We start from the raw sequence: 15,298 nt of genomic DNA, 5'->3' as shown, positions 1-15,298 counted from the left end.
CAAACAAATTTCCTTTTTGAAACGCTCTGTCACTATTGTATTAAGACTAATCCATGAATATTCAAACGATGAACGGTTTTGTAGTTGGCCAGTTTAATTTAAGAGTTACTGTCAGGTAGGACTCTCTCAGGGAAAATATTACGGTGCAAAGGATTTTTCATCTGCACCACAGCAGCCAAATGTAGATGAATGAGGCAGTTGTGGCTGTCAAACAGATATAGTAGACAAAGCTTTTAGAAGACCTCTATCGGCAGATACTACAGCATAAATAGAGAAAATGAAAGTTAAACCATGTTTTTTTGTTTTTGTGGGGAGGGTTGCTGATATTTACAGTTAAGTTAAACAAAGATGACAATCACAAGAATTGTAGCTTTAAGTCCTTGATTAATAAAATGAAACAATTCTACAGACGACGTCCCTTAGATAGTGGAGGTATTGAATGAGGAACAGGTGAGGATTTATCCTGAATGGATAACTTCATGTAAAATCTCAGATTGAAAGCCATCATGTGCAGTCAGATATCGGTTGTCAAACTGTTGCATTTTCCACTTCAGGTTAGGTAATCTGTCATGCCTGGCAGAACCAGAGAAGCTCCTGCTATACAAAGACTCTGAGGCCTTCTCCGTAATCCAGGACAACATCCTGACCTGCATCCGCCAGGGCCTCAGCCTGCCCAGCCACATGGTAGGAACTGAAAAGATTTCTATCATTTGAGCTTAAAGACCTCGACCAGTAAACAATCCAAGGCAATGTTGCTGCTTTTAAGTATGATAAAGGGGTGTCTGGGTAGCGTAGTGGTCTATTCCGTTGCCTACCAACATGGGTATCGCCAGTTTGAATCCCCGTGTTACCTCCGGCTTGGTCGGGCATCCCTACAGACACAATTGGCCTTGTCTGTGGGTGGGAAGCCGGATGTGGGTATGTGTCCTGGTCGCTGCACTAGCGCCTCCTCTGGTCAGTTGGGGCGCCTGTTCGGGGTGGGGGGCAGGAGGGAACAGCATGATCCTCCCACGCGCTACGCCCCCCTGGTGAAACTCCTCACTGTCAGGTGAAAAGAAGCGGCTGGCGACTCCACATGTATCGGAGGTGACGTGGTAGTCTGCAGCCCTCCCCGGATCGGCAGAGGGGGTGGAGCAGCGACTGGGACCGTTCGGAAGTGTGGGGTAATTGGTCAGGTACAGCTGGGGAGAAAAGGGGGGGGGGTCCAAAACAGAAAAAAGTATGATAAAATACTAACATTCCTGTGGTCGCCCCCCCCCCTGAATTTGCTACAATACAGACAAAAATTCACATTAGTTGCAAAATGCTGTTATACTGGTAGAAAACATCAGTGTGTCTGATTCTAAGTGACGTCTCTGTGTCGTCACCAAATACTTAAGATGTGGATGTTCTTACTTCTCTAAACTCTTGAGTCTCCGCAGACATTCTCAGAAATCACTACCTAACCTTAACCCTAAATTTAACCACTAGCTAGCCCTAAATTTAACTGCCAGCTAAAGCTAATCCTAAACGTAACCGCTAGCTAGCCCTAAATTTAACTGCCAGCTAAAGCTAATCCTAAACGCAACCGCTAGCTAGCCCTAAATTTAACTGCCAGCTAAAGCTAATCCTAAACGTAACCGCTAGCTAGCCCTAAATTTAACTGCCAGCTAAAGCTAATCCTAAACGTAACCGCTAGCTAGCCCTAAATTTAACTGCCAGCTAAAACTAATCCTAATCGTAACCGCTAGCTAGCCCTAAATTTAACTGCCAGCTAAAACTAATCCTAGATGTAACCGCTAGCTAGCCCTAAATTTAAGGTGGAGGTTAGTTCCCATCGATGCAGAGAACGGAAATGGAGTAGAGAACGGTCAACTGAAAATGCGCAAAATCCCTCTACCACGCCTCCACACGCCCCGCGTAGCATCCAGGCGCTAGGATTCTAGGAAGACCCACACCTACTCTGCGTCTGATTAGCTAACTTTAACCCTAACCTTAACCTACCCAAACAACGGAGGCAAAGAGTACTTGCGCATGCTCAGTTGACCGTTCTCTGCATCGACGGTAACTAGCCTCTACCCTAAATTTAACTGCTAGCTAAAGCTAACCCTAAACTTAACCGCTAGCTAGCCCTAAATTTAACTGCTGGCTTAAGCTAACCCTAAACTTAACTGCTAGCTAGCCCCAAATTTAATTGCCAGCTCAAGCTAACCCTAAATTTAACCACTAGCTAGCCCTAAATTTAACTGCCAGCTCAAGCTAACCCTAAATTTAACCACTAGCTAGCCCTAAATTTAACTGCCAGCTAAAGCTAACCCTAAACTTAACCGCAAGCTAACCTTTACCCTAAACTTAACCACTGTACTTGCCGTCACTGTTGCACAATAATCTACTTTTGCATATGCATTGCTCAGCATTTTCAAGCGGTGTTATTTATACAGCTGCTTGCTGAGGAAGTGACTTGGCAGTCCTCTCCAGTCACATGATTTCTGACACATAAATATCACTGAGCGCAGAAAAGAAAAAGGATATTTGTGGCAGTGAATGGGGATGTGAAATTAGTCATTTAAATGCCTAATGTGGTGTTTTCACTGTTTTTCATAATGAACATGAGTGTATATCTGTGACGGCATGAAAAGATGCTGACACGAGTGTTACTGAACATTCATACTTTCTGTGTTTGTTCCTCTCTTTGCATCCAGATCTCCAGTTTGTTTTTAAGCAGCACGGAGTTCAAGTCTCCACCATCACTCCCCGCCACCCGTCTGGCTGAACTGGCTCACTTCCTGCCCTGGCTGGGTGCAGACTTCTTGCAAAACCTCAGCCAATCACAGCTGCTCCCCGCCCTCCCTGCCCTGGCCTCGGTGTCTTTCAGCCCCACGCAGGTACCTTTACACGCATGACCCATGACATAATGTTGAAGATAACGAAATTGGCAAGCCCACGCATCAACCAGCTCGCCTGGTTCGTCCTATTGCTATATGAAATTAAAATCAACGGTCTTTCATACTGGTTAATTAATACTACAAACTACAAACTAGTAATACTACAAACTAGTGCTGAGCAACATGCTCCTTCAGAACTGAAATCCTGATATGCACATGTGCTATAGTCACAGGAAAGATGCGTTGTAGGCCAAATTGGGCGCATAACTCATGTTAGCTAAAGCTCTTTTTTTGGGGGGGGGATTTTCCCCCCTTTTTCTCTCCAGTTGTACCTGTCTAATTGCCCCACTCTTCCGAGCCATCGCGGTCGCTGCTCCACCCCCTCTGCTGGTCCAGGGAGGGCTGCAGACTACCACATGCCTCCTCCGATACATGTGGAGTCACCAGCCGCTTCTTTTCACCTGACAGTGAGGAGTTTCGCCAGGGGGACGTAGCGCGTGGGAGGAGCACGCTATTCCTCCCAGTTCCCCACCTCCTCCTCCCGAACAGGTGCCCCGACCGACCAGAGGAGGCGCTATTGCAGCGACCAGGACACATGCCCACATCCGGCTTCCCACCCGCAGACATGGCCAATTGTGTGTGCAGGGACGGCCGACCAAGCCGGAGGTAACACGAGGATTCGACCTGGCGATACCCGTGTTGGTAGGCAACGGAATAGACTGCCACGCTAGCCGGACACCCTAAAACTCTAATTTGATAGAAAACAAAATGTAGCAAGGTCTGCTTTTTATGACTACTTTTGAAAAAAGGTATTGTAGTACATCTGACAAATTCCATGAGTTAGTCTTTGATTTAATGACTTCTTGTATGTCTGCCTTTTTTCCCTTCTAAAATCACCCTTACCATCACTAGATTGATAAACTCTTTGCAAATGGAGCTTCGAAAGTTAAATGCTACATATATCTGGTGAAAACCTGTAGCTCCTTTTCATTCCTTAATATATGCAAAAAAACAATACCACAATGTGGATTTTTATTCCCCCCCCCCCCCCCAATTTTGGTTGGCTGCACGACAAACTGATGTGAGACAAGTCTGGTGAAAATTGGGTACCATCCGGCCGTTTTGCTGCCCAGGCCCCAGTGTGTCGTACCTGGCTGGTTTCCTTCTGGTGGGGCGGATGTAGGTGACAGCTGTCGGACGGCGAGTCTTCAGAACACACTGACCCTCAGATAAGACGGAGGGGAGGGGGGAGACCTGTCGGATGCTCGGCCATAAACATACATTCAAACTCAAGCCTCTGACTTTATCTTCAGCCTGCAGCTGTTGTCTTTTGTTTCCAGGGGGCATGAGAGGTCTTGAATGGAGGGGAAGAGAACAGGGCAGAGCTTGTTGTGTACCGTGTGAATTATGGAAAACATTATTGTCACGATACTCATAGGGAATTTTACATAATATTGATATGTCACAGTATCTGCTTACATATGCAAAAACACCATGTTTACGAATCCAACTGAGGGGGTGTCCGGGTAGTGTGGCAGTCTATTCTGTTGCCTACCAACACGAGGATTGCCGGTTCGAATCCCCGTGTTACCTCCGGCTTGGTCAGACGTCCCTACAGACAAAACTGGCCGTGCCTGCGGATGGGAAGCCGGATGTGGGTATGGGTCCTGGTCACTCCACTAGCACCTCCTCTGGTCGGTCAGGGGGCGCCTGTTCGGGGGGGGGGGGACTGGGGGGAATAGCGTGATCCTGCCATGTGCTACATCCCCCTGGTGAAACTCCTCACTGTCAGGGGAAAAGAAGTGGCTGGCGACTCCACGTGTATCGGAGGAGGCATGTGGTACTCTGCAGCCTTCCTCGGATCGGCGGAGGGGGTGGAGCAATGACCAGCACAGCTCGGAAGAGTGGGGTAATTGGCCAGGCACGATTGGGGAGAAAAAGAGTGGGGTCCCCCCCCAAATAAGAAGAATCCAACTGAGTTTCATCACATCGAACTGTTTGGTAATGTAAAATATAATATCAAACAAAAACTAGCTTTCAAATATTACTTACTCAACTATTTCAGGCCTCATTTTTAGAGGAATTTCATGTACTAGATTCTCATCCTCATTAACATAGACAACAAAACTGTATTAGAATACGACAAATAACGATATTGAAATATTCCTCAGCCCTAATTTGAATTGTGAACCTCAGGTATTAGTAATAATTTGGTATCGTCACTACTGAGATCTGAGCTAGTAACCTGTATGTTTCTGTTTCAGGCCGCAATAATTTTAGACAAGATATCGACAAGTTACACAGTAAGTACTTCTTAACATGTGAGAGAGTGAGCTTCACGTGCAGACATATTCCACTTACATGTGTCGCTCCTTCCTGGACATCTTGTCTCCGTGTCCAGCTGAGCGCCCCGGGAGGGCTGCGGGCGCTGGGCACCCTCATTGCTGGGGTGAACGTGGAGACCCTGTGGACGCTGACTGCTGACACCCTGCTGTCATCTCTGCCTGACATGGCCCAACACACGCCAGGGCTCAGTCCTCCACAAGCCAACAGCATTGCCACCAAGTTATGGGTACGACACACTCACACATGCACATGGACTTACATGTGCCAGCACATCTATCAAAATTGACAGACAGACAGACAGACAGAACGAACCAGAACCAACAATTATCAATAGCACTGTCAGTTCTGGTTCTTTGGTACATCTACATCCAACAGATCCATTATAATGAATGTAATATATAATGGAGCTGTGTTTATGCTGCTATCACGGAGTACCAAGCCCGGCCTGCCATGTTTTAAACCTTTACATGGCTTTAACCTCCTGTAGATATCCGCCAACTCTATAAAATGCTCTAGGGTTAAGTTACTCTTGATCTGCACCCAAAGACAAAAAAGAAAAAAATATATCAGTAATTTTTCAAAGACAGACAGAAAGTTCCTCCATCTTTTTCTCTTTTTATTTAATTCAGTTTAATTTAATCTAATCTAATTTAGTTTAATTTCGGGTAAAAAGTTTTGGTGATGTCTCTGACACACTTGACACATCGTCTGTCTCCCGTCCCTGTCTAGGGCTCTCCGGACGTTGTCGACTGGCTGAACAAAGTGGAACCTCTTCTTCGGTCCACACCTCTGCTCAGTGTCCTGACCAGGACCCGCCCGCTGTTAACCAACAGCACCTCCACATTCACCAGGGCCTGGAACACACAGCAGGTACAGACCCCCCCCCCTCCCCCGTGCCACCATCCTACAATCCTATACGTCCTCCGGGGCAATCGACCTCAGCAATACTTTTACAAAGGACACATTTACCTACAGTGATTGCATGGATTGCAGATGGAGCATAATAACAGAGATGTGTGTGATGGGTGATAAGTGTGTTTGTACTCATATAAATGAATTTGATGAATAAATATGCAAAAAGAAGTGCTAATAATGCAAGAGTCAATCACACTGTTCATCACAGTTTGCCGAAATGTTTTTAAGCAAAGTTGGATTGGTATGTGTACAGAGAAACACACACACATACACACACACCTCCATCTTTGTGAGGACCCCTCAGTTACTATTTTAATTCCCTAGCCTTTAACCCTAACCTTAACCATCAGAATATAATAATAATAATAATAATAGTAATCTTTAGTTATATAGTACTTTTCTTAACAATTTTACAAAGTGCTTTACAAAAGAAATAAAACCAGCCTAGGCAAAAATGAGAATAAGACCAAATGACATGAGCACAGAGGAGGTAAAGACAATAAATGAATAAGACCAAATAAATGGGAATAAAAACAAGATGAATAAATAAAGACAATTATCAAATATTTCCAAAGGCCTTCACAAAGAGAAGGGTTTTAAGAAGAGATTTAAAGGAAGCTAGAGAATTAGTGTGTCTTAGTTCAATAGGAAGACAGTTCCATAGTGTGGGGGCTCTAACAGCAAAAGCCCAATCAGTCTTTGTCACAAACCATGACCCGGGAATAACCAGCAGGGCTCCATCTGCAGATCTTAATGGTCGAGAGGGCGTATACCAGTTCAATAAATCAGAGCAAGACCGTTTAAGGCCTTAAGAGTGAGCAATAAAATTTTAAAGTCAATTCCACATCTAACAGTGAGCCATTGTAGGGAGCCAAGCACAGGGGTGATGTGATCATGTCTTTGTCTTTGTCTCGGTAATGACTTGAGCAGTAGCGTTTTGTACCAACTGGAGACATCGGAGGGAGCCCTGGCCGATACCCGAGTAAAGTGTGTTGCAGTAATGTAGCCAAGAATGGATAAAAGCATGTACAACTTTTTGGAGATCAGTAATTGATAAAAATGACCTAATTTTAGAGATTCCCTTGAGCTGGAAGAAACATGACCGAACAACATTTTTGACTTGATTATCAAAACAGAGGTTAGGGTGGTCTGGGTGGTGTGGCAGTCTATTCCGTTGCCTACCAACATGGGGATTGCCGGTTCGAATCCCTGTGTTACCTCCGGCTTGGTGGGGCGTCCCTACAGACACAATTGGACATGTCTGCGGGTGGGAAGCCAGATGTGGGTATGTGTCCTGGTCGCTGTACTAGCACCTCCTCTGGTCGGTCGAGGCGCCTGTTCAGGGGGGAGGGGGAACTGGGGGGAATAGCGTGATCCTCCCACGTGCTATGTCCCCCTGGTGAAACTCCTCACTGTCAGGTGAAAAGAAGCGGCTGGCAACTCCACATGTATCGAAGGAGGCATGTGGTAGTCTGCAGCCCTCCCCAGTTTGGCAGAGGGGGTGGAACAGTGACTGGGATGGCTCGGAAGAGTGGGGTAATTGGTCAAGTACAGTTGGGGAGAAAAAAGGGGGGAAAATCCCCCAAAAAACTAAACAAAACAGAGGTTAGGATCGAATATTACCCCTAAATTCCTAGCAGCCTGCTTAACAGTATTTGACAGACAACCAAGCTTGGTACCAAAAGAGCTGATGGAATTACGGAGACTGAGCAGAATGATCTCAGATTTATCGTCATTAAATTTTAAGAAAATTTTGGCACATCCAGGATTTAATATCACAAGTTTTGAGATTTGCTAGGCCACTGGAATCTGTGGGTTTTAGTGGTATGTGTAACTGAGTGTCGTCAGCATAAAAATGGTAAAACACATCATGACTTTGGATAACCTGACGAAGAGGCAGCATGTATATAGAAAACAAAGGGGGCCAAGAACTGAGCCTTGAGGGACACCACAACTCAAAAGAGCCATTGGGGGAATAGAGTTACCCAGAATGACAGGAAACATTCTGTTGGCAAGGTATGAGCATAATAAACTAAGACCCGAGCCCTTGATGCCTACTCAAGTCTCCAAGCGATGTAAGAGGATGTTTTGATCGACTTTGTCAAAGGCAGCACTTAAACCTAAAAGAACTAAAATCGAGCAGTCACCCCTGTCTGCAGTCAGCAGTAGGACATTAGTAACCTCAACAAGAGCTGCCTCAGTACTATGAAGTGCTCTAAAACCAGACTGGAAACTGTTAACGCTATTAGTATTTGTAAAAGATATCGCTTAGATAAAAAATACAATTTGGAGATTGGTCTGCAGTTACTTAAGGAAAGGGGGTTGAAATTGGGTTTCTTTAGCAATGGGTGAACAATGGCATGCTGTCAACTGTCTAGAAAAGAACCAGAGGCCAGAGAATTATTGAACATTTGCAGAAAAACAGGGCTAACAGTGGGGAAAAAAACTCCTTGGGCAGCTTAGTGGGGATGATGTCCAAGATGCAGGAGGAGGAGTTAATATGGGACACTCTTCTCTCTATCACTGAATTTGTAATGGGTTGAAACAGGGTAAAAGAGGCAAAATTAACATGGGAAATTAAAAGAATACAAGGGTTAGGCTGGACTTGATATTTTCCACCTTATTTACAAAATGAGTGAGACATTTTTCAGACAGCTCAGCGTCAGGTTCAGAAAAAGAAGTGGTGGGACCATTAATAACAGAATCAGGATTGTGGTTATTTCTAGATATCAATTCAGAGAAGTAAGCCGATCTCGCATCCTTAACTGCTTTCTGGCAAATTAACAGATTATCAGAACTACATGCCTGACCTAACCCTTACCCTAACCTTAACCTAATCCTAATTTTTACCCTAAACCCAGGTCCTCGCCCTAAAATTAGACCCCTAAAGAACTGAGGATTGGCCAAAATGTCCTCACTTTGTAAAAATGTTCTCACTCTGAAACACTCAAATTGGTCCTCACAAATAGAAGTGTACACACACACACACACACACACACACACACACACACACACACACACACACACACACACACACACACACACACACACACACACACACACACACACACACACACCTTCTGTAGTCTGAGCAAGACAGTTTTAGCCTATGAATGACATCATTCCTAATCTGTTGTATGTCTCCTCTGTTGGTGTGTATGACACAGTCTTGATTAGATGCTGAATTATTAAGCAGAGCAAAGACCACCATGTAATAGGGTTTGTGTATAGACAATGTGCATTTGTCCCTATTTTTTCCTCCACAAAGCAACAGCACAGACATAATCTGTCAGTCCTACCAGATCTCCGGTGTCACAGGCTCAATAAGCTTTTCCACTCCACCGGACGTAACACTGTGCTTATACTCGTCTGCTGACAGAGAAAGGGGAAGAATCCTTCCCATACTAATTATTTTTTACCTGATTTCTTCCCCAGGCTATGGCGATATTCAAAGAAGTGATTAAATCTAAACCGAGCTTCACGAAAGGAGACCTCTTGTGAGTGAAATTGAGAATTGTGTGTGTAGAGAGAGAGAGAGAGAGAGAGAGAGAAAATGTCTGAATTCTGAAGTCATGGTTCAGTGTAGAGATGGCATTGACTTAACTCACCTCCATCTGCATGGATAGAAATAACGAGGAAATGAATTGTACATAATGCACTTGAATGTTTTTATGTGTTGAAACTCTAAAATAAATACAGGAAGATTGACAAAATAGGGAGTATGATGTCATACAGAGTGCATTGTGTTGTGATTTCACGAGTTAAAATACTGGTTTGTCCTAGTTCAGTTTAACAAAGATGTAATAATGCTTGTGTGCCCAGGTGCATTTGAATAAGCATTCCCTGAGTACTTGTTTCTGTGCTTGTCTCTTTCCCCATATCTAGTACATCTCAGTGAGAGTAACAGGGACTTTACTTTTCCCCATCTGCTCTCCTGTAAGGACATTTTTGTTTTGACATATCGCTAATGTAATAGGTGTAAATGTGTATCTACCTCACCCTCTTTATCTATCTAGGAAACTTGGGACAGTGGGTCAAGGAGTGAGCTGCGAGGTCTTACGGCGACTCCTCCAAACTCAGCCGGTGTCGTCGTCGGTGAAAGACATCCTGGCATTCCTGAGAGAGCAGCCGGGACCGCTGCATACTTCCCTAGTAAGACAACATGACACGTCATTTCACACAAAGCTGTTTTAATCAATAAATCCATCCATTCTGTAAAGACTGGTGTGCTTTAGGTGCTTTTGCAATACTTGTGACCAGCCTTAGTATTGTTATGGTGCCCAAACACAACATTTCAAACCATATTTCTATTAATTCTGATGTAAAGGGCAGGTGTCTAGGTGTCTTGGGAATAGAAAACTAAGATGCCTCTTCTGTAATCCCCAACCCCCCCCCCCCCCACAAACTGTGCACCAATATACACTCCAATGAGATATGCATTAATTTCCCTTAAGTTTTACTACATCTCCAACCTGAATCATTTTGCAAAAGACTCATCCTATTCAGTCTACCAGGGTTGAAATAAAAATCCACGTTCAACTTTAGATAGCCTATCTTTTCCCTTTAACACAAAAAACAGCTGGATTTTAGGAATATTTGACTTGGTGCCGATAGTGTGTTCAATCACAGTGTATTAAATGTCAGGCTCTTAGCGGATGAGATAATCTCAACTGTAAGAGGATTTTGGAAAATGTGGTTTGATCTGTCTCCAGTGACACTACCCATGTTTCTTTGCTTGTCCGCACAGAAAAAGTGTGTGATTGAGGTGTTGTACCAGTTTGAGTTCTTCTCGGAGCTGCTCGGAGAACTTGGAGCTGAGATCGCTCTGGCCCTTCCGTGAGTCTGCAGCTGTCAATCATCTGCGTAGTGTGGATGTCTGCATATGGATAGAAGTATATGCACGTTCTTCAAGAATGTGATCTGGGAAAAGCAACAAACAGCGATCTCAATAGATCTATTTGATGAGTGCACACAAACTTGGTTTCGAGGCTGAACTAACTAACTCGCCAACACGTCCTATAGTCATGATAGATCATTGATATGCACCACTTTTCCTGGTCCCCTTATTCACTCTGGGGTATTTGGTAACAACATCTGGTCCAGCTGACAGTTTACAGATGGAAATGAACTGATTTCTTTGCTCCTAAATGAAAATGAACAGCCTCGGTATCATTTAGTTGCCACATTGTGATCTATCATCCACATCCAAAAACAGGAAAATTCGCTTGTGGCACTTCCTGTACGTATCTTCTCTTCTGTGTTTCCTTAAATTTTTATGTGATTTTGTTTTGTGGTTGCGTGAAGGGTGAGCACCATAAAGAAGTTCCCCGTGGACATGATGGATCATTTAAGAAAACTGATCATCCACGACCCGCTTCAGTTTCTGTCCCTCCCCAGAGCAAAGCAGGAACTCCTGGTGGACAAGATGGTGCAGCGAATGGTCAGTGTGACAACATCTTGATTTGATATTAGACTGTCAAGCCTGACGGAGGAAGAAGTGGTCGTTTCTTGTTTTGGACGAAGGAGGGACGGCGAAGCACAGTGCAGCGTTTTGCTCGTTTTGTCTTTGGTGTGGTGCGGTCACCGCCAACTTAAGTGAACGATGTACGCCCTTTTCCCCTACAGGGCATGTACACGGGGGAGTTCACGGAGGAGGAGTTCCGCTCGCTGGACATCATGGCGACATTTGTGGTGGATGAGGTGTTTGTGCAGCTGAGGAGGAGCTGGTTCGTCAACAATCTGGAGTTTCTACGGGGACTTTGCTACAGCGCCAGCAAAAGAGATCTTGTAGCTCGCATCTTGCAGGAGACGGGCACTTTTGGGTATGGTGGCACCTCTTGCAGTGTAGGTAGACAGAGGGCAAATTATGTGGTGTTCACATATTATCCCCGTCCCCCAGGTCAGGTGTTTTTCTCTCCTCCTTACAGCCCGGTCCAGAACTGGAACCAGGTAACACTTGATCAGGTGGACAGATTTCTATTCTTCTTACCCAAAGACAAGCTGCAAGAGATATCCCAAGTGAGTTTGCCCCACTGCTTTCACAGCTTTCTTCTTCTTCTTTCCATTCAGTGTCATGTTGAATTAGTCTCCAAATTTGGATGGTTTGCCTCTGAGATTGACATACCAAAAAAACAAACCAACATAAAAAACTCCCACATCCCCGTTGTTGTAACAGATTCCCTGTATATCGGGAAATCCACAGTGGGGTGTTAGGATTGTCACTTGATAGCAGGGCGGGCTGGAAATGAACCCGACAGGTGTCACATCACCAATAGGTGTCAGGATCAGATGCTGTGGTTCCTGTTATCCCCCTTTGACTATTTGTGTCTGTGTGTGTGTGTGTGTGTCTGTCTGTCTGTCTGTGTGTGTGTAGGATTTGATAACCCCAGGACGTATCGAGAGGCTGTTCTTAAGCCAGACTCAGTGGGAAACTGGGGATGTTGGGGTCCACTGTATGAAAGGCGGGGACCAGCATGAGCGGCAGAGTTTGTTTGACAAGCAGCAGTTTGTCCTTCAGTTTTTTCTTGGCTTCCTCAGGGTGGGCCGTCTCTCACGTGAGCATTTCTTTCGTTCTGACATCTATGGAAGAACCGGAACATTCCCCCCAAATGTTCAGTAATAACAATGGAAATGGCCATAACATAAATGTTTTCCAATGAATGAGTGAGGAAACAAAGTGTCATCGATGTGAAGCACAAATGTTGTGTGACTGTGTGCGAGTTTGTTGTGAACAGAAAAATACAGCATCATTGCCTTGCGTTAGTATTGGTCGTAGGTCTAGTGTAGATTGCACGTTTTCATTTGAGTAGCTAATGTTACATATTAGTCACATTGTATCCTGACTGGACGCTTAACGCTGACATTGTAACTGATGCTTGTGCAGCAGTTCAGCAGAGCTAACATTAGCTCCGCTGAATCACGCTTTTATTTTAGCTCACCGACAACCCAGAAAAGCAAGCTGACCCATCAGAAACATTTCAAAACTTTTATTTAAAAATAGATTTGTTGAAACATGTTAAAGGTGTTAGAGGGGGGCGTCTGGGTAGTGTGGTGGTCTATTCTGTTGCCTACCAACACGGAGATCGCCGATTCCAACCCCCGTGTTACCTCCGGCTTGGTCGGGTGTCCCTACAGACACAATTGGACATGTGGGTATGTGTCCTGGTCGCTCCACTAGTGCCTCCTCTGGTCGTTCGGGGCACCTGTTTGGAGGGGAGGGGGAACTGGGGGGAATAGCGTGATCCTCCCAAGCACTACATCCCCCTGGCTCCTCACTGTCAGGTGAAAAGAAGCGGCTGGCGACTCCACATGTATCAGAGGAGGCATGTGGTAGTCTGCAGCCCTCCCCGGATCGGCAGAGGGGGTGGAGCAGCGACCAGGAGGGCTCGGAAGAGTGGGATAATTGGCCGGATGCAACTGGGGAGAAAAAGGGGGAGAAAAAAGTGATATAGAAGTCTTATTTTCATCTGTCGATGGTGTTTCTGTGAAATCCTACCCCGAATCAAACCACATGGACAATACCAAGTGTTAGAATGTGAAGGACAAGCTAAGAGAGAGAATAGTAGTATTTTTTAGACGCACTCACAACCACAAAACCCCAAATCTTCACAGATGGTACAGCTAAACTTGAGACTGAATGTCAGTTTGTGAGTGAGTGGGAAACCCAGGTTCGTGAGACGCTTTGCATCTAAAAACATTTTCATTCATGCTTATAATTTATCACCAACATCAATAAAAGATTTTTTCATTTCCTTTTACATAATCTGGTCTGGTCCTGATCAGGTGCCTCATGCTGTTCTGTCTCTCTGCAGCTCCTGCTGTAATTCCCAGCTGTGAGGTGCTGCATACAACCGCTCCCTCTGCCTGGACCACGGACAGCCTCCTCGCCATGTCCTCGCCGGCCTTCTCCAACTGTCTGGAGTTGATCGGCAGGGACCCGTACCTCACATCTTACCAACGCACTCTGCTGCTCAAGAGAACCAAAGAGGTGAGATTCTGTTAAAGTTCACCGATGGCTTTGTGTATGTGCAAGCAGTGCTGATGTGTAATGTAGTGGACTGAAGCAATTAAGTCCTCACTGTGTACTGTATTGACAGAGAAATCAGTGTTGGCCTGCTCAGTCTTTCCCACAGTGCCTACATATACCAGAATGCATTGCGCACAAGTCTCTGTATCAGTGTCCCTAAATTCTTCTGCGTTAGTGTTGTGAGATGTCATTTACACCTACTGAAATGTAGCTTAGCTGAGAGTGAGGATGTTTTTTTGTTTTGTTTTGTTTTTTAACCGCGTGTTTAGAGTAGATTAGAGTATTTAGAAACCCTGTTTGGGTGTATTTAGATTCCTGGCTACCAACCGGCGTCACGATACATCACTTGGCGGCCAGAAAAACCTTCTGTTCCACCGCCTCCAGAGATGCAGAAACGATCGAGAACAGCCCCACCCGTTTTTCACGCGCTACCCCTGTGGCAGATAGACAGAGATACGGTTGAAAATCTGCGAATTTTCCCTTTAAAGCCTTTGCAAAACCCACACGAAGACTTACTGCGGTGAGCGGCCTCATCTAATGTGACCAGAGATGTATTTGAAATATTTATTTCAGTTACCTTTTGAGTATTTTGTAATTTGTATTCCATCAGTCGGTAAAAAATAGGATGTCATTTGTAATCTGTTACTTCTGTGAGTGGTATTTTGTATTTAAAAATACTCAAAAATACACCTGGCGAGGAGGAGGTATGCACTGGAGAGAAGAGGAATGAAAGTCAGTAGGAGCCTTTCATATTACCATCTACTGCCCAAACTAACGGGGATTGCAGGAGAGAGTGCAGGCAGGGTGGAGTGGGTGGAGAAGAGTGTCGGGAGTGCTTGGCGATATGTCAATCACCTTGATTAGGAAGAATCCATCGCTGGTCACATCCCTTCCTGTCTGCATCAAGCTGGTTAGAACTTTCTATAAGAGGGGAAACACACACACATACACACACACATAGCCGCCATCACATCAACCAGAGGACGGTGCAGGGAACCAGAACCAGAACATCTGGGAGTCGGTGTTAACACGACGCTCCACTCGTCAAATCAAGTAACAGCAAGCTGACACTCCACCCACAGGAAGAGACTTATTATGTCCAATATCAGTGACGGGGGTGAAACTGTACACCTGAGGTCAACCACAA

The 15,298-nt window shown here is 45.1% G+C and overlaps 1 protein-coding gene across 1 annotated transcript in view; it reads left to right on the top strand.

Annotated features, from left to right (window-relative positions):
* Window positions 1–15,298, top strand: part of strc1 (stereocilin 1) — a 36,864-nt gene that overhangs the window by 11,016 nt on the left and 10,550 nt on the right. The window contains exons 11-23 of the mRNA XM_056278818.1: window positions 555–684; window positions 2,682–2,864; window positions 5,129–5,167; window positions 5,266–5,436; window positions 5,940–6,080; window positions 9,561–9,622; window positions 10,142–10,277; window positions 10,873–10,961; window positions 11,430–11,565; window positions 11,751–11,947; window positions 12,053–12,143; window positions 12,499–12,679; window positions 13,937–14,112. Of these exons, the coding sequence (XP_056134793.1) occupies window positions 555–684; window positions 2,682–2,864; window positions 5,129–5,167; window positions 5,266–5,436; window positions 5,940–6,080; window positions 9,561–9,622; window positions 10,142–10,277; window positions 10,873–10,961; window positions 11,430–11,565; window positions 11,751–11,947; window positions 12,053–12,143; window positions 12,499–12,679; window positions 13,937–14,112 (1,732 nt within the window). The remainder of the gene's footprint in view (window positions 1–554; window positions 685–2,681; window positions 2,865–5,128; window positions 5,168–5,265; window positions 5,437–5,939; window positions 6,081–9,560; window positions 9,623–10,141; window positions 10,278–10,872; window positions 10,962–11,429; window positions 11,566–11,750; window positions 11,948–12,052; window positions 12,144–12,498; window positions 12,680–13,936; window positions 14,113–15,298) is intronic.

This window comes from Lampris incognitus, chromosome 4 (genome assembly GCF_029633865.1).
Source record: "Lampris incognitus isolate fLamInc1 chromosome 4, fLamInc1.hap2, whole genome shotgun sequence".
NCBI lineage: Eukaryota > Metazoa > Chordata > Actinopteri > Lampriformes > Lampridae > Lampris > Lampris incognitus.
Note: the sequence above shows the minus strand (reverse complement) of the source record. Positions and strands in the feature narration are given on the sequence as shown.